Consider the following 22,062-nt stretch of genomic DNA (forward strand, 5'->3'; position numbering starts at 1 on the left):
TTTTGCTCTGCTCTTTATTAGCTGTTGTGATGCTCAATGAATTGCTTGATTTGTCTGAGCTTCGGTTTAACTAACAGAATAACATATATCCCACTTCACATAATCATGTTAAAATTAAGTTTTAGGGGCATCTGTGTGGCTCAGTTTGTTAAGCATTTGCCTTTAGCTCTCTGCCTTTAGCCTTTAGCTCAGGGTCCTGGGATCGAGCACCCCTGCATCTCACCCCAGTCTGCTTCTCCCTCTCCCTCTGACCCTTCCCCCATTCAAGCTCTTACTCGCTGTCTCTCTCAAATAAATAAATAAAATATTTTTAAAAAATTAAGTTCTATATACACACACAAACAAGATCATTTTGTGAAGGATAAAAATGTTCAAAAGTTTTAGGGAAAATTTTGCATATGTTATTCAGTAAACAAGTGAAAATTGACATGGTACAAATTATACAGTTAAATACCCACTAGGGAAGGAAAAAATGAATGTGCACTAGGCATGATTTTTGTCTTGTTCTTTGATTGTCAGTGACAACCAGAAACCCACTCAGACTGGTTGTGCTCAAAGGGAATTGAAGCACTCACATAAGTGGAAAATCCAATGGCACATCCAGCTTTGAGCGGGGCTGGATCTGAGAACTCAAATATTGTCAAGCCACTGTCCACCTCTCTCTCTCTCTCTCTCTCTCTCTCTCTCTCTGTGTGTGTGTGTATGTGTGCACTGCATCAGCCCTAGCATAATTTTATTCTCAAGCAGGTTCTCCTTGCACAGTGGAACAATGGCCACCATCTGCTTTGGACTGATATGATCCTCACAGCTTGCAGTTAGAGTATCTCTTTCCCTATTGTTCCAGCAGAAGTGTCAAGGAGGGATCTGATACCTATCATGGGTGGGTGTCATGAGCTGAAAACAGAGCCCAGGGGTGCCTGGGACACAAGCTGGGCCTTAGAGATAGGGGGCGGTCAGCCCTACCTGAGTCACTCAGACTGAAAAAGAGATCGGTGGGGAGTCTTCTATAGGGGTGGGGTCAGAGATTCAGAATGACAGAGACTCAGAATGACCAAGTTTCTTTTTCTTTTTTTAAAAGATTTTATTTATTCATGAGAGACACACACAGAGAAAGAGAGAGAGAGAGAGAGAGAGGCAGAGGGAGAAGACTCCATGCCAGGAGCCCAATGTGGGATTCAATCCCGGGTCTCCAGGATCACGCCCTGGGCCAAAGGCAGGTGCTAAACCGCTGAGCCACCCAGAGATCCCAAAATGACCAAGCTTCAAAAGCTGAATTGGATTAGCTTAGAAAGACTTCATGGTTTCATCTGTTTAGCCTCACCATAGAACAGAAACTGGGCCCAGGAGAAGCTCAGTAAATGGCGCTAATGGGATAATGAGCCATGTACCACCAAGGCTGATGGTAGAGGTCCTGGGTGAGCCTGCCAACTCTGGGTGGGGAGAACTTCCCTAGGAGTTTTCTTAACTCTGTCCTTTTGCTCTAATTGCTGTGGACGTGCCAGGCAGCACAAAGTGGCTCTTGAGGGTGGTTCCTGCTGATGCTGGGTAAAGGTCCCTTATCCAAAGCCAAGGACGAACACAAAGGAAAAATTCCTCTGATCTCAATCCTTAGCAAGGGTTATGGTTATGTCCCCTGGAAGAGAAAAGGCTTGGGGTGGAGTGTGTGTGTGGAGAGTGGAAGGGAGTGGGAGAAGTTAGAAAGCAAGAGACCCACCCTCCCTAATTGACTGGTGACAGCTTCCCTGAACTTGGAACCCCTACAACCAGTCCTACCTGGCACTGCTGTTCATCCAGCGATGCCCTTATCCTTGAACTGACCTGACTTCTGGCCTGTTTGATGTTAGTTCTTTACTGTCCACAGTAGCTACATTGGTCCGCCTTTCTTTGTCAGATGGATATGTCCTTTGCTTGCCTGTTTATATTAATTTTCACGGAGTATGAATTCTTTGATCGTGTTCATGAAAAATATATTCTAAATTTAGTTCAGTGCCTACTTAATTGCCTATTACAAGAAAGCACTGATAAAGGCTCTTTGATGATGATTACGACTGTAAATTACACTAGAAATCAAAGGCTATCTATTGTAATTTTGGACTGTTGCTAACCTCCTCTTAGAAGTCTTCTCTTGCAAGCTGGTTTCCACTTGATTCAGCTGAAAGCTTTCAGCTTGATGGCCAGTAGTCCTGGGTTCTAATGTCAGATTCAGCAACCTCCATGTGACTCTTTCATGCCTTGGTTTCACAGTCTTCTAGTACAAGGCGGGAGAAGCTCACAGGACTCGTAGGTAGGGACAAGAGGTAAAATAAGAAAGCAGATGGTAGATGTGGAAGGGCTCAAAAGTAAGACGCAAGGATCCTCTCAGAAGTCTCTTCCTCAGGACCAGCTCTCTGAGACTCTTCTTCCCCCCTGCAAACACAATTCTACTTCCAGGAGCCTCAGGTTCCTGGTCTGAAGGATGAACCGTCCTTGTGTAGCATCTTTTGCAGAGATTCCTCTCAATGAGTCTCTTTATCTCATTTTTGCCACTTGCTTCTTCTTTACAGGCCCTCAAACAGCTACTTTTCCTAGCCTGGAGATCATTTATATTTCCATTCTGCTATTTCTAAGAGAAAGACTTAGAGGGAGGAGGCAACAGGATGCTTAGGGTGCCAAAGGCAATTACTGGAATGAGAGATGTAGTGGGGTCAAATGATGAACCCCGCAAGTTTCAGAGGACAAGAAAGGAACAGACATAAAATAAACTCCAGGTGAATTAAAGACCTAAACTTGTAAAACAAAACCTTCAAAATTACCTGAAAAAAATACAGAATATTTTTTATGACCTTAAAGAATTTACAAGATCAAATTATGAAAAAGCAAAAGTTATAATAGTCAATTCTGATAAAACTGATAACAAATATTAAAAACTTGTATACAAAACACATTTTAAAAAAATATTTTATTTATTTATTCATGAGAGACACAGAGAGAAAGAGAGGCAGAGACACAGGTAGAGGGAGAAGCAGGCCCCATGCAGGGAGCCCGATGTGGGACTCAATCCCGGGTCTCCAGGATCATGCCCCAGGCTGAAGGCAGCGCTTAACCGCTGAGCCCCCCGGGCTGCCCCCAAAACACATTTTTTTAAAGTAGGCTTCACACCCAACGTGGGGCTTGAACTCACTATCCTGAGATGAAGAGTCATATGCTCTACCAACTGAGCCAGTCAGGTGTTCCCTCAAAAGATATATATATATATTTAAAGATTTTATTTATTCATGAAAGACACAGAGAGAGAGGCAGAGACAGGCAGAGGGAGAAGCAAGTTCCCTGCGGGGAGCCTGATGCAGGATTTGATCCCAGGATCCTGGGATCACACCCTGAACCAAAAGCAGATGCTCAACCATTGAGCCACCCAGGGGTCCCTTATCCAGTAAATTTAACAATAATTTGTTATTGGTTAGACCTGAGACTGTAAAGAAAAGGGGGGAAATATAATTGGGAACATGTTACTTATGGAGTTATGGTTGAAAAACACACTGTGAAACACTGATTAAGAGAAACTTTCATACATAAAAACAAGGAGACCTGTTCAAGGATGTTCCCTACAAGGCAATGTTTATAATAATGAAACACTGAAAACAACATAAATGTTTTCAGTAACAAATAGAACAACAAACTGGAGTGTGTTCATGTGATAGACCACACACAGCCACTAAAATTAATGAATTTTGTCTACATGGATGAATTTTGAAAACAAATTTGAGGGAAATAAAAATAAATGCCACATGAAACCAATTATAGTTGACCTTTGAACAACACAAGAGTTAGGGGTACTGACCACCTACACAGATAAAAACCCATGTATAACTTTTTTAAAAAAATATTTATTTATTTATTTTGAGAGAGAGAGAAAGAGAGCATGCATGAGGAGGGGGGAGCAGTGGGAGAGGGAGAGAAATCTCAGGAAGACTCCCTGCTGAGCCCAATGCAGGGCTCTATCTCATGACCCTGAGATCATGACCTGAGCTGAAATCAAGAGTCGGATGCTTAATCTACTGAGCTACCCAAGCACCTCAAAAATCCATGTATAACTTTGACTCCCTCAAAACTTAACTGCTACTGATCATAAGCCTTACTAAAAACATAATCAATTAATACATATTTTGTACGTTCTATGCATTATTTTTTTTTTTAATTTTTTTTTTTTTAATTTTTACTTATTTATGATAGTCACAGAGAGAGAGAGAGAGAGGCAGAGACACAGGCAGAGGGAGAAGCAGGCTCCATGCACCGGGAGCCTGATGTGGGATTCGATCCTGGGTCTCCAGGATCGCGCCCTGGGCCAAAGGCAGGCGCCAAACCGCTGCGCCACCCAGGGATCCCTATGCATTATTTTTTTGTTGTTGTTCTTTTTTTGTTGTTGTTCTATGCATTATAGCCTGTATTCTTATAATAAAGTAAGCTGGAGAAAAGAAAATATCATTTAGAAAATCATAAAGAAGAGAAAATATATTTACAATACTGTATTGGATTTGTTGGAAAAAAGTGGACCTATGCAGTTCAAACTCATGTTATTCAAGGTCAACTGTTTACAAATTTGTAAAACATTAAAAAAAAAAAGTCCACATACTATTTGTGCAGATATACATATGTATGTTCAAAGATATATATTATACTTTATAATATATATTCAATAAATAATTATATATAATATATCCATATGTTCATATAATACATAATTATATATTATAATATACATGTTCAAAGTATTAAAAGCGGACTGATATAAAGAGAATGCTCAGGATGGGAAGGAAATGGGACTTTAGGTGATGGATATGTAAGTGAATGTTATAGTATTCTGTGTTCTCTTCCTTTTAAAAGATTAAAAAAAATGTTTTAAGTAATCACCCAATGTGAAGCTTCAACTCATGACCTGAAAACCAAGAGGTTCTCTTTCTTTGAGGCAGCTAGGTGCCCCAACAACATTTTTAGTTATTTTTATTTTGGGGGGATGCCTGCCTGGTTCAGTCAGTGGAGTGTACAACTCTTCATCTCAGTGTCATGAGTTCAAGATCTGGATGGGGTGTGAAGCCTTCTTTAAAAAAAGAAAAAATATATATATATATATTTCAATTTTTTAAAGATTTTATTTTATTTTTTTTTTATTTTTTTTTTTTTAAGATTTTATTTTTTAAAGTAATCTTTACACCCAACATGTGGCTCAAACTCACAACCCCAAGGTCAAGGGTCACATGCTCTATCAACTGAGCCAGCCACAAGTCCCTCAACAACATTTTTAATACATAAGAAAAAATGCAATTAAGAAGTTTTCAACTTGCTCAGAATTCTGAGAGTATTATAAAATTGTATTAGTACTGGTTATTGGGCAGCCCGGGTGACAGTGGTTTAGCGTCGCCTTCAGCCCAGGGTGTGATCCTGGAGACCCAGGATCGAGTCCCACGTCAGGCTCCCTGCATGGAGCCTGCTTCTCCCTCTGCCTGTGTCTGTGCCTCTCTCTCTCTGTGTCTCTCACGAATAAATAAATAAAATCTTAAAAAAAAAGTACTGGTTATTAAATCTCTTTCATCCTGGGTTGTTGTTTGTTTGTTTGTTTGTTTTGGTGCCTTGCGAAGAATAACTTACCAAAGGCAATCTGTCAAACTCAATGAATTAATACGTAAAGTTGGCAAATCCCTGTGGTTAGTATTTTTCCGACTAAAATAAATTTCTCTTTGCCTGAAGGTTCAGTCTTTCCTATCTATGGATGGTCATGCTGCTCCTTCTCACAAAGTCCTTCCTTCCAGTACTTGTCTCCCAGGCAATCTTCAATTTATCTTCCATGACCTAGTTCAAATCTGACTTCTGTTTATCTGGATGGCCCATCACCCACCACCAGAAATTTATAAATTACTACTCCTTCTTTTAACTTTCACTGTACCTTGGACATTTCTCTGTGACAGCACCTATTACATGATAGCACAATTTTTTAATGGAATCTTCTCTTTGAAACCTCTGAATTTTTTGAGGGAAAGGCCTGCTTTTTATTTGCCTTTATGTTCCTAGAATTTAGCAAAATGGCTATAGAGTGGACCCTCAAATGTTTGTAAAATGAACACTAAATTCTGATGACTAATTAAATGACACGGGTAGTGGGAGTTCAAATCTGATTCCCATTCACACACTGCAAGTCTGGACCACTTAAAGGTAGTCACCATTTTGGGGCATTGTAGTGGTTTCTCACTCTCTCTCTCTCTCTTTTTTAAAAGATTTTATTTATTTATTCATGAGAGACACAGAGAAAGAGGCAGAGACACAGGCAGAGGGAGAAGCAGGCTCCATGCAGGGAGCCCGACATGGGACTCGATCCCAGGACTCGGGGATCACACCCTGAGCAGAAGGTAGACGCTCACCCACTGAGCCCCCCAGGCATCCCTCCTCACTATCTCTTATCCAGATCCTTGTAATAACCTTTTTGGTATCCTTAACCTTCAGTCTTTTCCCACTCTGACCCATCCTGGACTCCACTCCAGACTAATTTTTATAAAACATCATCTTCACCTTGTCATTCCTTTAGGCAAAATGCAGTAGGACTCTCCAGTCCTTTCCAATCAAATCCAAATCTCTAGTCTTCACACATGAGGCCCCCAGAAATGCAGCCTCACTTTAGTATTTCAAACATATCTCTCAATCATTATAAAACGTGAACTATACTAGGGCTAGAATCCTGTCTGACTTCTGACTCCCTCCAAGTAACAGGAACAATGGCTGGCTTGCATGCTCAATAATTGTGAGATTATATCTATATATTAGATGAACTACTAGTATATAACCATCTGTTTCAGCCAAGTTAGTTTTCTTTTTGTTCTCTATACACACCAAGTTCCTATCAGCCCATCTTTGTGTCTGCCGAAACCTAATAAACAGCACTTAATAAAATATATTGCAAATTTTAATATATGTGCCCAAATACAAGGCAGTGTGGGACTCGCCTGACGTGGGACTCGATCCTCCGACTCCAGGATCACACCCCAGGCTGCAGGTGGCGCTAAACCGCTGTGCCACGGGGGCTGCCCTGCTTATATATTTCTGATATCCACAATATAACCTCATCCTGTTGCTTTGTAAAAGGCTTACTCACAACAAGATACAACACTTGAAACTGAAGTCTTTTTTTTTTTTTTAAAGATTTTCTTTACTTATTCATGAGAGACAGAGAGAGAGAGAGAGAGAGAGAGAGAGAGAGAGGCAGAGACCCAGGCAGAGGGAGAAGCAGGCTCTGTGCAGGGAGCCCGATGTGGGACTCGATCCCAGGTCTCCAGGATCAGGCCCTGGGCTGAAGTTGGTGCTAAACCGCTGAGCCACCCGGGCTGCCCTGAAACTGGTCTTAATCCAAGAATAATTTCTTAAATCTATGTTATTATTATTTTTTTGCTTCCCTTTTGTTTTTAAGTGATTCCAACCAGTGACCTCTATAAGCTTGTAGGACTAGCATTAACTGAGGTTATTTCAGAATGCACCTTCCCCACACAGTACTTTGACTGAAAACAAAATATATAAAACAGATATTGTGGACTATAATAACAGACTTCGTAAGAACACAGATACGAGGCAACTTCTTTTCTGAAAAATTACTTTGAGAAGAAAAACATTACCTTATATTCAGGTATATAAGACATTTATTCATTTAACAAATATTTAATGAGCACTTGTTGTGTGCCAGGCACTGTGCTAGTGACTACAAATTCAGTGACCTTAGAATCTTGTGGGGAAGACAGTCATTAAATGTGTAACCCACAGCTAATTAATTATTATCATTTTAAGTACTATTAAGGATAAGTATACCCAGCTACAACATAGAGGAGTAATACTAGAGGAACCCAAGTCTGTAGGATAAAAAAAATAATTGTTCCAACAGTGCTGTTATTTTTTTTATTTTTAAAATATTTTGTTTGACACGCACAGAGAGAGAGAGAGAGAAAGAGAGAGAGAGGAGAGAGCACAAGCAGGAGGAGCGGCAGGCAGAGGGAGAAGCAGGCTCCCAGCTGAGCAGGGAGCCCAACTCGGGACTCGATCTCGGGACCACGGGATCGTGACCTGAGTCAAAGGCAGATGCTTAACTGACTGAGCCACCCAAGTGCCCCAGCGGTGCTGTTTATATACAGTGCAGTAGTAATTCATGTGCCCAGTCTATCAGAGTTCAAATACTGACTCAAATCTTGAGTAGGTTACTTAACCTCACTTTCCTCATTTATAAAGTGGAGCTAACAATACTATCTACCTCATGAAGTTGTACTGAGGATTTAAAATTTTTTTTTATTTAAATTCAATTAATTAACATATATTGTTAGTTTCAGAGGTAGAGGTCAGTGATTCATCAGTCTTATATAATACCCAGGGCTCATGACATCATGTGTCCTCCTTAATGCCCCTCACCCAGTTACCCCATCCCCTCACCCCCTTACACTGAAGATTAAATGACTTAATACACATAAAGCATTAAGAACAATGATGGCACATGGTGCCTGCTTAATAAATGCCAGCTATTATTGTCATTTCAGCTGGAACCTGAAACAAGCCGGGAGGAAGGGAGGAAACTCCAAGCAGGGGTGCTCAGGTGGGTCAGCCAGTTAAGCATCTGGCTTCGGCTCAGGTCATGATCCTGGCGTCTTAGGATCAAGTTCCACATTGAAGCTCCCCACTCAGTGCAGAGTCTGCTTGAGATTCTCTCCCTCTGCCCCTCTGCTCCTCTCCCCACTCATGCTCTCTCTCAAATAAATAAAATCTTCAAAAAGAAGAGGAAGAAGGAGGAGGAGGAGGAGGAGAGAAAGAACTTTAAGCAAAGAGCAACATGTGCAAAAGCCCAGAGCATAAGGTTGCTTGGCCTACAGTAGAACTGAAAGGCCAGTGTTTCTTAGCATAAAAAGCTACGGGGGAAAAGATACTTGGGAGATACGAGATGAGGCTGGGAAGATAGGTTGAAGTCAATAATGCAAAGCCTTGTAGGTTGGGTCAAGGAGTCTGAACTTTATCCTGAGTCAGGAAACCTGGAAGGTTTTATAAAGGGGAGTGACAAGCTTAGATTTGCAATTTTCAAAGCTTTCTCTGGCCATAGAATGAAAACTGGTTGGAAAGAGGCCTTTGGCCTCTATTTTATAGATGACGGAGAGACCAGTAAGGAAGTTGATCCTCGTCTTCTAGATCAGAGGTGGGTGGTGGCACAGAAGAGAGAAGGAAACTGGATGACTAAAGAAATGGTTAGAAGGCAGAACCAGCAAGACTTAACCGTGTGCATGTTGCGTGAGGGGGCGTGCAGGGAGAGGCGCTAAACAAGAAACGTGCATTTGAGGAAGGAAGGAGGGAAAGAAGGAATTCCTGTGTTCCTGCCATATTGTTTTGCTGCACGAAATGCCTTTCCTCTATCCATCTCTCCTGGCACTGTACCTTCCCGTTTCCTCCACAAAACTATCTTGGATTGATCTTGTCCCCTTCTTTCTAGGGGTGTTTTAGAATTTTAGAGCGAGACATTCTTGAGATACAATTGCTAAGCATAGCTAATTGTATCTCAAGAACGTCTCGGAAGACAAGATCGTATTTTAGTCGACTTTCCATCCCACACCCCTCACCTGTGCAACACTTGTAGAGATCATCGTTGCAGAGCATTTTCCCTGACCTCATAAGTGGTACAATCATAAGCTGCCTAGGCTAATATGAAGCTCCTGGACCCACTACACATTATACGGAGCTCTCACGACCATTTTCTTCTTGGATCTTCGCACATCTCTTATAAATTATGTAAGTACTGTTACAGGGGAAATAACCTCAGAGCTAAAGTGACAGGTCCAAGGTCACACACACGAAAGGAATTGGCAATGCCAAGATCTGAACCTAGACCCCGTTTCCATTTTCCAAATGGGATGCTTTCTTACAACTCTCCGTGGACCGTAAATATTCATAGGTACTTAAGATGGTATATTCTCAGAGGAGCTAAGCGCCACTTCTAAGAATCCTCAGCTTCTTCAGTAATTAATTCATTCAAGAATATTTATAAAAATATTCTGGGGGATCCCTGGGTGGCTCAGCGGTTTGGCACCTGCCTTTGGCCCAGGGTGCAATCCTGGAGTCCCGGGATCGAGCCCCGCGTCGGGCTCCCTGCGTGGAGCCTGCTTCTCCCTCTGCCTGTGTCTCTGCCTCTCTCTCTCTCATGAATAAAAATAATAATAATAATAAAAATCAAAATATTCTGTGCTGGGGACTACAAATTCCGTGGACCAAGGGGTGTCTGGGTGGCTGGGTTGGTTAAGCATCAAGACTCTCCATCTCAGCTCAGGTCTTGATCTCAGAGTCGTGAGTTTTATTTTATTTTATTATTTTATTTTATTTATTTTATTTTTTATTTTATTTTATTATTTTATTTTATTTATTTTACCTTTATTTACTTATTTTTATTTTATTTATAATTTAATTTTATTTTTTTATTTTGAAGGTTTTATTTATTCATGAGACAGAGAGAGAGGCAGAGACACAGGCAGATGCAGGCTCCTGTGGGCTCATGCCTTGAACCACCCAGAGTTTAAACGCTGCACTGGGCCTGACCCTGGGCATGGACCCTAAAAAAAAAAAAAAAAAAAAATTTATTGAGCACCTACTACATGCCAGGCATGGCACCTAGTGTTAGGGGCAGGGTGCAGCAGTGAACAAGGCAGGAAGGTGCTTGTCTTCAGTCTTATTCCGGGAGCGGACCAAACAAATGTATAAACAGCGTAAGCGGAAAAAAAAAAAAAAAACAGCGTAAGCGGTAGACGCTAAAAAAAATATAAAATAAAATAAAAAATAAAAAACAAATACATGGCTCCCCGGGTGGCGCAGCGGTTTAGCGCCGCCTTCGGCCCAGGGCGTGATCCCGGAGACCCAGGGTCGAGTCCCACGTCGGGCTCCCTGCATGGAGCCTGCTTCTCCCTCTGCCTGTGTCTCTGCCCCATGAATAAATAAATAAAAATTAAAAAAAAAAAAAGCCCACACAAGGTGATGGAGGAAGATGCGTATCCTCGAAGGACAGGTGGACAGTCTGGAAACCAGCGGCGACAGCAGGAAGCGCTCCGACCCCGGCTCCACCGGCTCCCGCGGCTCCCGGCCTAGTTCTGCCGCCGCCACTAGAGGGCGCCGCGGCCCCAGGCCCCGCCACGGCGCCGCCGGGCACCCACCGCGTCGACGCCCCGAAGCCGGGGGTACGGGCAGACGGCGAGGGCGGCGCTAGGAAGCCCTTGGGAATCGCGGGGCATCGGCAGCGCCCTCGGCGAGAGACCGTCCTCAAGATCACAGACCTACGTCCTCGCGGCCTCCGCGACGGCCCTCTTCCGGCGCCTTTAAACCAGGAAACACCGGCTGCGTCCAATCAGGGCCCTTCTCACGCTACGTCGCCTTAGCACCGCCTCCTCGCCTGCCGAGCGCCCGACGCCCACCAATCAGCACTCAGGAGGGGCGCATGCGCCCTGGCACGAGCGTGACGTAAGGGCGACCTCCCTCTCGGTGAAGATGGCGCTCTCCAGGGTGTGCTGGGCTCGGGCTGTCCTGTGGGGCTCGGCGGCCACCCCCGGGCTTCATGTCCCTCGGAAGCTGCAACTTGTTCGCTGTGGCCTGGCCTGGGGGGCCCCTCGGTGAGGGACCTGGGACAAAGGAGAGCGTTTCCGACATACAGGCCCTCCCTTCCAGTGTCTCAACCTTGTTTGCATGCTGGTCTCTAGTTGTCAGCATCCCACGCCCTGGCCCCGGGGGTTTTATTCTTCGGCTTCCCGGCCCTCAAGGCTGTCAGTGGCCCGTGTCCGAATTCCCCAGTGGCCTGGACTCCTCCTTCAGCCTCCCTTTTCCGGCTTAGGCTCCACGGCTACTCCTCCGGATCCCATCGCGGGCCTTAGCTTGCTGTTCAAACGGCCCCTGCAGCCTCATCCCACGCCCGACGTCCCTTCCCGCCGGATCTTTCATCGGCCCGATATGTATGTTTCCCGGGCCGATTGCTTATTTCTCCTTGAGCCCAAGATCTTCCTTGGATTTCGGAAGGTTCAGATCTCAGCACACGTTCTCCGAGCCTGGTGTTTGACATTAGTTCCCAAGGGGGCTCCGGGGACCGATTCCCACATAGTCTCTTTGATCTTCCTTGTAGGTCTTCAAAGCTTCACCTTTCTCCAAAGGCAGACGTGAAGAGCTTGATCTCTTACGTGGCGGCCAAGACCAAAGTGATTAATGGGAAATACCATCGTTTCTTGGGTCGTCATTTCCCCCGCTTCTATGTCCTGTACACAATCTTCATGAAAGGTAAAAACCCCCAAACAGAGATCCCTGGAGTCCATTCGCGGGCAACGTGCAGGAGTGTTAGAAAAAGGAAGATTATTTGCATGTCGTGCTGCGTGGTGTGAGCTGGGGTGTTCTAGCTTGGCATTAAATTCTTAGAAGTTTAGCACTTCTGGTGAATATTTCTAGAAAAAAAGTGTTAGGACAGACAACTTTGACCACATGCAGGGGGGAATGTAGGTGTTTTTGCACTTTTCGTAGCCACACGCCAGCTGACTGTTGTAGAGATTCTTTGACGTGCACCAAGCCAGGCATCTATGGCTGCACAGACCTGCCCTGTGGTTTATCAGCTGACTTGGTCCATAAGAAAGTGTGGTCTGATGCTTGCCATAGATCTGTCCTAGATACGGTGTTGTGGATATACTCACGTTCTGAATGTTTTCGTTCAGGTCAGAGCTGTGCTAGTTACTAGAATACGGTGCGATGATGAGGACAGGTGTCCTCTCTTGCCAGACTGCGTGGGTTCAAATCCCAGCTTGTCACTGACGATGTGATTGGACTAGTTACTTAACTTCTCTGTCCGTTGGTTTTCTCATCTGTAAAACATGGAAAATAGTAGGACCTACCTATTGACTGTGTGGTTGTGAAGGTTAAATAAAAACACCAATACATCTATAAAGTACTTAGGGCCCGATCATCGTATGTGCTCAATAAATGTGTCTATGACTATAATACTTTTATCATAATAGCAATTACAGTAAACTACCATATCGTCGGCTGTGAAAATTATCATGATTGCTCCTAGCTTCACGGACTTGCAAAATCTGAAGTAGAAATAGAATGGCTGCTTTGTCTGCTACCAGGTTTATAACTAGGATTAAACAAGAAAAGGGTCTGGAAGAAGAATTTTGGTTGGTTGGTTTTTAATTATAGAAAAATTTAAACATACACAAAAATAGAGAGAATAATACAATGAATTTTCACGTACTCAACCTTACTTCAACAGTTAGCAACTTGTTGCCACCGATCTTACTTTATTTATACACTTGCCTTCTCCTATATGATTTTGAAGCCAACCTAGGCATAATGTCATTTCTTTCATATATATGAAAGCATTTTTGAACACTAAAGTCTTAGACAAAATGTAAGAATTATCATCAGATGAACAGAAAAATGCAATCATAGAAATACGTTGAATTAATACTATTTCTAAAAGTGTTCTAGAAAGGAGATAAGTTAATATCTTGTTTGGGGAATACATAAGGTTAATTGAGGAAGACTTCTCAAGGTTATGGAGCTTTTGAATTTTTATTTTAAAGTGGGAGTGAGCAGTGAACCAGAAGAGGGAGAGCATTCCGTAAATAGATCACAGAAGGCCAACTTGGCTGGAAGAGAGGTGATGTGCTGGGGGATAAAGAATGAGAAGAGAGATATAGGTTGGCCTCACAAGAGTTTCGAATGTCCTCATTTAGAGCTGTGACTCAGAGTGGTATTGGGGAGGGACAAGTTTGTGTGTTGTTAGTAAACATGGAGTTGGGAAGCTGTGATAAGATTCAAACTGGGATAACATCACACTCTGTCCTCTACTTTAATGAGGCAGGATTGCAGATGTTTTGGGCTGATGCCAAAAAGGCTAGAAGAATAAAGACAAATATGTGGAAGCACAATATAAAGTTTCATCAACTTCCATACCGGGAGATGGAGCATTTGAGACAGGTACGGGCCAGGGGCAGATACCCAGAATTTCATGGTGAGGTAATTAAAGTTAACCAAGATCTCAAGGTTTTGTTTTGGTTTGGTTTTCTATCTTGTTCACCACTGATCAGCCTTCTCCCCTCTGCTGTGAGATCAAAGTATTCATCTAAAGGAGAGCATCAGGTTATTTGTCAGAATTTTTTTTTTTAAGATTTTATTTATTTATTCATGAGACACAGAGAGAGAGAGAGGCAGAGACAGAGGCAGAGGGAGAAGCGGGCTCCATGCAGGGAGCCGGATGCGGGACTCCATCCCGGGTCTCCAGGATCACACCCTTGACTGAAGGTGGCACTAAACCGCTGAGCCACCCCGGCTGCCCAGTCAGAATTGGTTTTATTCAGAGTTGTAGCCCTCTGTAACAGAGCTCCATAAAGAGCATACTGGCATACTTGATGAATAGAAGTCGTAAATACTAAAATGTAGTTCATTTCCGAATATGTAAAAATCTGCAGGGATTGAAAAGGCAGCGGGGAAGTAGTATTTGGTGGTGACTTGAGTAGTTTTAAAGCTGAAACTGAGGACCTAGGACCCATTCGTCACATCAGGAAAAATGTGTTGAGGGATTTGGTATAATGTCAGGCCCTGTACTAGGCATTATTTGGGATACAAAAATGAACAAATCAGGGCTTCTGTTCTCAAGGAACTTACCAAGTAGAGGTAGATAGAAATAACCTTGATCCTTCTCTGGGCTGCAGTAGGAGTTAACTGCACAGTGTGGGGGAGGGATTGTTCACTGTATTAAGAACTTACCTGGGTTAAAACTGCATCTGTGTTTATTTCTGCTTAGTTCCGTCGAGACGTCACCAAGTGTCTTTTCCTAGGTATTATTTCCATTCCACCCTTTGCCAACTACCTGGTCTTCTTGCTAATGTGAGTACAGACTTCTATCTTCCCAGCATATTGAAGAAACAAAGATTTTTTTTTTTAATTAAAAATTATTTTAAGAACTTTCCATTTCAGAAGTAGGCAGAGATTATTGCACTAACTGCTCCAATCTTCTAATTAGCCACTCAGTAACACTTGGATTACTGGATCAGCTGTAGGTATAGGTAGCTTAGACTTTTCTTGTCTCTTAGCTGCCCCTATATGATATCAAATAAGATTATGATCTTTTCCATCATCCCTTGAGGCAACAACCCACTCCCTGGAAGCATAGCAGTTTGGGAGATTTTTTTTTTTTTAAGGAGAGAAATGCATTGCATATTCTGGTAACATAAAATAAATTTTTATTACTTTACTTTGGATCCAAAGATGACAGTTTTTTTTTTTTTTTAAATAATTTATTTCTTTTGAGAGTCAACAAGAGCAAACAAGCATAGTGGGGAGGGGCAGAGAGAGAGAATCTCAACCAGACTCCCCGCTGAGCATAGTGCCCAACAGGCAGCTCGATCCCACAGCCCTAAGATTATGACCCGAGCTGAAATCAAGAGTCAGATGCTTAACCAATGAGCCACCCAGGTGGCTTTTAAACTATGACGTTGCATGTTATTTTAGCTCTCTGTTGCTGTATAGCAAATAACTGTGCGAAGCTTAACAGCTTTTCCTGGTTTTGTGGGTCAGGAAATTGGGCAGGTTTCAGGTGGGTGACTGATTTTTCTCTTCCATGTGGTGTTGACAGAAATCCTTCAGGGGCAGTTAGCTGATGATGGTCTAAGGTCACTTTTATGTCTGGTGCCTTAGCAGGGATGGCTGGAAAGCTGGAACTCTGAATCAGATTGCCTGCATGTGGCCTCTTTAATATGGTGGCCTCAGAGTAATAGGACTTCTTACATGGCAGCTCAGGGTTCCAGTGGTGAGTGTTTTAGCAAATAAGAATCTGCGTGGCCTTTTATAACCTAGCCTCGGAGGTCACAAAGACTCAACTCTGCTCTGTTTTATTGGTTGAATCAGTCCCCCAGATTTAAAAAATAAGGGGACACAGACCTCACTTCTCAATCAAAGGAATGTCAGGGATTTGCAGCTGTGCTCTGAAACCACCACCCGTGCGGAAAAATAAATTAAAAAAACAAATTTGCCTGTAACATTTTGTATACACATAGGAATCGTGCTGTAGTTTGAAGTTGTCAGCATCACATCCAGTGACCGGCTCTATCTACAACTCTTTCCAACTCTGTCCAAGATATGTTCTTCAAATGCTTTAGTTCGAGTGAAGTCCCTTTATCTAATCACTGCAAGTGAGGCTATCCCACTACTGCTTCCTTTCACATAACCTCAGTAACGTTGCTTGAAATTGTGCTTCAGTGTATCTTTAAACCTCGAGCTGAGACTCATTTACAGAAAAGAACAGTGGGCTAGGGAAGTAACGTCTCCGTCTCTTCTTCCCAGTATTCATGTCTGCCAAATGCTTTCGGGGAGCTCTTTGAAATGAAAGAGGCCTGTTTCAGCAAGTGACGTTGTGATTCCTTCTCCTTTCAGGTACCTGTTTCCTAGGCAGCTACTGATCCAACATTTCTGGACCCCAAAGCAACAGATTGATTTCTTAGATATCTATCATGCTCTCCGGAAGCAGTCCCACCCAGAAATCCTTTGTTATTTAGAAAAGGTTATCCCTCTCATTTCCGATGCAGGACTCCGATGGCATATGACAGAGCTGTGCACCAAGGTATTCCTTCAGCTACCCCTTCCTGCAAACTGTGACTCTTGTCAGACCCTGTTTGCACTAAAACTAGGAAAGAGGGCCAGGCAGGACCTTCCTAACCTCTACCAATCTCTCACCTCTCCCAAGATACAGCATGGTACCCACCCAACAGTACATGATATCCTGGCTCTGAGACAGTGTTTCTCTAACCATCCTCTGGGCATGAACCAACTCCATGCTTTGCAAATGGTGAGCACTTTGAGGCTTTCTGTGTTCCGCAGCCTCACCTTGCCTCAGGTTTTGCATGTGGTAATAACTGTTGACTTTGCCCTCCTGTGCTGTTGTGTTACAGAAAGCCTTGAGTCGAGCCATGCTCCTCACACCTCATCTGCCTCCTTTCTTGTTGAGACGCCGTTTAAACACTCACATGGCTGTAATTCACCAGCTGGACAAAGCTTTGGCAAAGCTGGGGGTTGGCCAGCTGACTCTCCAGGAAGTGAAATCGGTAAGAACTTACTGCAGTAGCAACCCTCAGTCCTCTATTCTTTCACCTCATTTCTGTGTATTTTTTTTTCTCAGTGAATTTCACTCATGGAAAGGAATTGCCCATAGTAATTTTGATTTATGTTTCTTTTCTTTTGGCCCTTGAGAAACCAAGGACACCCTTCTTTAGACCTTGTGTTTTAGGTGATGTAGGCCTCTTTGGTCGTCCTCTTGTCTGTCCCTCGTAGTTCAGCTCGCCATGGAGAAAGCTTCCTTCTGGGCATGGGGTTGTGACTTATTTAAAGGAGATTTTGAATTATATGTGTGTTTACAGTTCATGGGCATATTTGCTATGTGACTGTGGAGGACTGTTTCTCTTCTGCGTGATACAGGCTTGTTATCTTCGTGGCCTGAATTCTACCCATATTACTGAAGAGAAGTGTCGAACGTGGCTGGGAGAGTGGCTACAGATTTCCTGCAGCCTGAAAGGTAAGACACATCCCTATGGTTATGCCATTAAAATCCACAGAATTGTATTTTATTCTAAGATTATTTTGGAGTAGATTATTAATAAACCCTCATTTAATAAAACATTTAAAAAATTTAGTAAAACCCTCATTTAATAGACATCTCTAATTGAAAGGGCATAAACTCTTGCCTACAGGGGCTAAGCAGGTAATGAAGTAGACTCTGCAAGACATGAGGGAGTAGTGGGGACTGTGGGAGCCCAAGACTGCACACATGCCCGTCTGAAGCAGTTTCTCAGCCTCGGCACTATTGATGCTAATGTCCTGTGCCTTAGAGGGTATCTAGCAGTATCCCTGGTCTCTACCCACTAGATGCCAGCAGCATCTTCCACACCAGTTCTTTTTTTTTTTTTTTTTAAGATTTTATTTATTTATTCATGAGACAGAGAGGCAGAGACACAGGCAGAGGGAGAAGCAGGCTCCCTGCAAGGAGCCTGATATGGGACTTGATACTGGGTCCCCAGGATCACACCCTGGGCTGCAGGCGGCGCTAAACCGCTGCGCCACTGGGGCTGCCCTTCTACACCAGTTCTGACAACCAGAAACGTCCCCAAACATTGCCAGATGTCCAGTAGGGGACAGGAGAACAGAATGATCCCTACTGAGATGCATTAGCCTAAAGGCATTCAAATTCAGAACAAAAACACTCAGTTGGTTAAATAAAAAGTACCTGAGGCTGCGTATTAGGCCTGTGGGTCTCTTGTTGGATCCTTCAGCTAGGCCTTGATGTTTTTCTAAGCCTGTGAATACCAGGGCAGGCCCACTAATCTCCTTGGAGTCCAGAAATGTTTCCAGAGCACCCGCTCCTACCAGAAGAATCCCAGGGGTGACTGTGGTGTTGGGTATCATCGTTACCATCTCTGAATTTTCTACTGCCACCACATAAGAGTCAAGAAGTGAGGGTGAGTAGAAAGGATTATCTGGTGGAAGGAAAGGAAGGTGTACATGCGGGGACTGGAGTGAAGCAGGGAGCATTGAGAACAGTAGCCCCTGGTGTCCCACGTTTGCACTTGGCTTCCTGCCTCCAGTATCAAGCCCCAAGGCAGTTAGAAAGCTCAGTGTTCCTGGCCAAACCATTAACGCTGATGGTGTTTACAGAAGCTGAGCTGTCCCTCTTGCTGCACAACGTGGTCCTGCTTTCCGTCAACTACATTGGGACAAGGCGCTGAGCGAACACGGAGTGGATGGCATTGACCTGCAGCCACATAGTCACAGCAGCGTGGTACCAAACAGCACTGGGCAGCAGAGTGTGTGTGCACTCTTAGGTGTGCGGGAGGCAGAGGAGCAGGTGCCACAGGCTTCGTAGCGTGGTACCCATGTTGGAGCTGGAACTAAAACAAATCCTCTCTCCAGAGGGGGCCCATGTGAGGTCTCTTCCCAACTTCCTCAGAATCAGCCGGAGCTGCCTCTGTACTGGGCTTTAATTGTGATGTTTGAAGTCCAGATCCTAGAAGTGAGCTTTTGCCCCAGGTGGAAATCCTCATTTGGCCTAGGACTTACCCACGGCCACACTCATTACAGTTGTTTTTGGTAGTTTCTGGCTGGTGAGGGGAACAGCACTGTTTAAATTGGAGCATTGACATCTATGGGTGTACCTCAGTGCTGCCCTCAAAACTTTTTGTTATGACCAAAAATTGGCTTTTTTTTGGTCCCTTCACTGGGTTAACCACTCCCTTTCCTTTCCAAATCCTTGAACATCTTTTTTTTTTTTTTTTTTTTTTTTAAGCAAATATTCATGTACGGGAACATTCTAGTGGAAAAGATAGAAGGAAATACAAGTGTTTCTTGACCTTTCCCTTATTTATAGCCTTCATGCCCACCCTGCCCCCCAACCCCTTGTCTTAATTTCTGGGCTGTGCTGCAGCCCCTGAGGATCTTGAACTCTGCTACCTCCACTGTGCTACAGCGGTCCAGCTGTGATGGACAGTGGCCACCATCTTTGGGCCATGGATTAAATCTCTAAGGTAGTAGTGACTGCCCCGCGGGGGGACCAGGAGAGGCCTGCATTGTAAGTTGGGTTTAGCTTTTGTCTGTGTACATCAGTGGCTTGTAGTAACTTATTGTAAATGCATGAAGCACTGTTTTAAAGCCAAAGTAAAGACTGCCTGAAACTGGTTGCTGGAAATGACTTATGCATCTAATTATTTTGCTGAAGCTCCTCTGACAAGACTGACATAAAACCTAACTAATGGGGAGGTAGTTGGTTGGAATAGAAGCTTCGGTTGGGATGGAAGTTCGGAGGGAACTGATTTGACACTGATGCTCTTTGCTGTGTTTTAAGATGGTAACAGGGAACAGAGGCTCTGGAATTAGCAAGTGAGCCCCCAGTGGAGGGCCTACAGGAAGGGAAAAGCTCCAACAGGGCAGGACCAAGGCCTGCTTCAGCTGAAGAGGCACATAAGGGCAGATGCTGCAAGTCAAGCTCTTGATGCTCCAAAGAGAATGCTCTATTTTCCCCACCATGATGTTAACATTAATCTCGAACTGACCTAATTAGATTTATATAGGACTCTAGAGAAACACCCTTTCTCTAACAAGTAACCAGCCTGCCAAGATAAAAAATAACACACTGGTCTTTTGAATATTTCTTTAATATTACATTTAAATATTCTCTTTAAATACAGCATTATCACAATGTAAAGGACCTAAAAGGCAAAAAAAAAAAAAAAAAAAAAAACTTTTTCAGAGAACCAGACAAGCTTTGGATTCACATTGAAAATACTACCTGTATACAGTATGTGAGAAAGGAAACTGGAAAGAATGAGTTGCAGTAATAAATTTCTTTTGTCGAGGCCTAGATGGAGCAGGGCCGAAGCTGTCTGCTCCTGCGATCAGAGGCCGAGGCTTAGCTTTTCTAGCAACCGTGAGCTAGAAGCCCGTCCAGCTCAGGTAGCACCAGAAACGAGATGGACTAGGTCGTAGAAAAGGCCCTTTGCTTGACAAGACGGTTAATGTTCGATGTTAATATTCAGCATTTAAAAATGGGATCGGCGGGAGTCGGAATTGTTAATGGAGGGATGGACTTGGGTTAAGAAACTAGTTTTTCAAATACCGCTTCTTGGCCTTTTGGCTAAGATCAAGTGAAGAAACTAGCTTTTCAGAAAAACCAATTATCTTGGGGGTTGGCAATCAGTTTAACAGATTCAGATTCTTGGGTTGATCCCAAAGGCTAGTGTCTCTTCTGGAGCAGCTGGAATCCGCTTCCTAGGTGAGGCTGGAGCCTCCCTAAGGAGGGAATGTGTAGAGCCCACCCTCCCCTTCCAACAGACTCCGCAAGAGTCTTCTCCAGAGCCGAGTTTGCAGGGAAGCTTCAGTCTTGTAGTCGGGGCTGCGGAAGGTGGGAAAGTGGGGCTGCGCTTAGGAGAGCGCTAGATCTCAGGTACCTAAGACTCTGCTTGGTGAGGCTAAAGGATGGGGGGAGACAAGGTCCTGTACTTAAGAACTCCCCTCCACTGTAAAACCAAGCACAACTGGGAATGAACAGGAGAAGCAGACTGGGCTAAAGGACGTGTCTGTTTAAGTACAAGGCCTCGCAGGCTCAGTTTAGAAACGTGATAGGCGAAATGCTGCTGTGACACACATAAAGGGTGCTTGAACGTCGTATGGGAAAAGGCTCCGTGAGGAAGGTAAGTGGGAAGAGGTCTCTCCCCACCAAAACCCAAAAGGGGTTCACTTGTTCTTTCCTGGTTCATAAACCATAATAAAATTGAAGCATGACGTAAAGGATGCTAGAGAAGTGTGTTTTGCTCCCCACTGTCTCCGTTTTAAAACGGAGGCAGAGATAACTGGTAACAAAAAGAACTCCGTGGTGTTCAGCGGAGCACATCCTGGAGCATAGGCCGGACATAAAAGGAGCAGACACTGTGTCCCCCCCACAGAGGTAAGAAGTGAATTTGAGTCCCGCTTTATAGATCGCAAAGGTTATAGTCAGAACTTGAGTTCTTGGGAAGCTGGGAGCTGTATTTAAGTTTGGCTTCCAATTTTCATGTATCAAGACGGAGGGATCCAATAAACCTTGGCAGTTCTGGGGCTACGGGGAGGGAGGAAGAGGAATAGTATAAGGACTCTAACCCTGTATATCCAAGGACCACAAGGGCAGAAACAGAAGAAATAAGAACAAAAACTAGTTGGTGACTTTGGGTTGCCACATCCTATATTCCTTTAAAGCTCAAACCTCCCAGAGTGGGGGGAAAACCTGGGTGAAAAAGCAAGCGTGGCACAAATAGAGTCTTCTTCCCAGACAGCAGCCTGTTCCTGCTGCCTCTCCCGGACGTAGTTAACGCTCCAGATGTGCCTCCCGTGGGCCGGGAGCCCCAGCCTAATGCTGCCCGGCACAGCCAGCGCTGGACTCCTACCGAACACTCGGGCTCTTTAGGCCACGTCCCCAGCCAATCTAGCTTTTTCTTCAAGGGAAAAGGAAGGAAGGGGGGATAAAAGACAAATAGACAAGTTTAA

The 22,062-nt window shown here is 43.9% G+C and overlaps 1 protein-coding gene across 9 annotated transcripts; it reads left to right on the plus strand.

Annotated features, from left to right (window-relative positions):
• The first annotated feature begins 11,460 nt into the window (after nucleotides 1-11,460).
• Nucleotides 11,461-19,735, plus strand: LETMD1 (LETM1 domain containing 1). Of its 9 annotated transcripts, none has more exons than XM_038577695.1 (10): nucleotides 11,461-11,526; nucleotides 12,137-12,288; nucleotides 13,865-13,980; nucleotides 14,807-14,889; nucleotides 16,435-16,621; nucleotides 16,745-16,846; nucleotides 16,950-17,102; nucleotides 17,473-17,569; nucleotides 18,347-18,509; nucleotides 18,706-19,735. In XM_038577695.1, the coding sequence occupies exons 2-9, from the start codon at nucleotides 12,282-12,284 to the stop codon at nucleotides 18,469-18,471; spliced, it is 870 nt and encodes a 289-aa protein (XP_038433623.1). In that variant the 5' UTR covers nucleotides 11,461-11,526; nucleotides 12,137-12,281; the 3' UTR covers nucleotides 18,472-18,509; nucleotides 18,706-19,735. The 9 variants fall into 9 exon arrangements, with proteins under 9 accessions (XP_038433623.1, XP_038433624.1, XP_038433619.1 ...); XM_038577691.1 differs by having other exon boundaries at nucleotides 11,475-11,633; XM_038577688.1 differs by lacking the exon at nucleotides 11,461-11,526 and adding an exon at nucleotides 11,644-11,969.
• The last annotated feature ends 2,327 nt before the right edge of the window (nucleotides 19,736-22,062 follow it).

This window comes from Canis lupus, chromosome 27 (genome assembly GCF_011100685.1).
Source record: "Canis lupus familiaris isolate Mischka breed German Shepherd chromosome 27, alternate assembly UU_Cfam_GSD_1.0, whole genome shotgun sequence".
In the NCBI taxonomy this organism is placed as follows: Eukaryota; Metazoa; Chordata; class Mammalia; order Carnivora; family Canidae; genus Canis; species Canis lupus.

What these genes read in the sequence shown, in the direction of transcription:
- LETMD1 (XM_038577688.1), top strand. Translation starts at nt 11,707, where the DNA reads ATGCTGGTCTCTAGTTGTCAGCATCCCACGCCCTGGCCCCGGGGGTTT. An exon ending in ATCTTTCATCGGCCCGATAT is followed by an intron (nt 11,970 to 12,136) that starts GTATGTTTCCCG and finishes TCTTCCTTGTAG; the next exon opens with GTCTTCAAAGCTTCACCTTT. An exon ending in AGATGGAGCATTTGAGACAG is followed by an intron (nt 13,981 to 14,806) that starts GTACGGGCCAGG and finishes ATTTCTGCTTAG; the next exon opens with TTCCGTCGAGACGTCACCAA.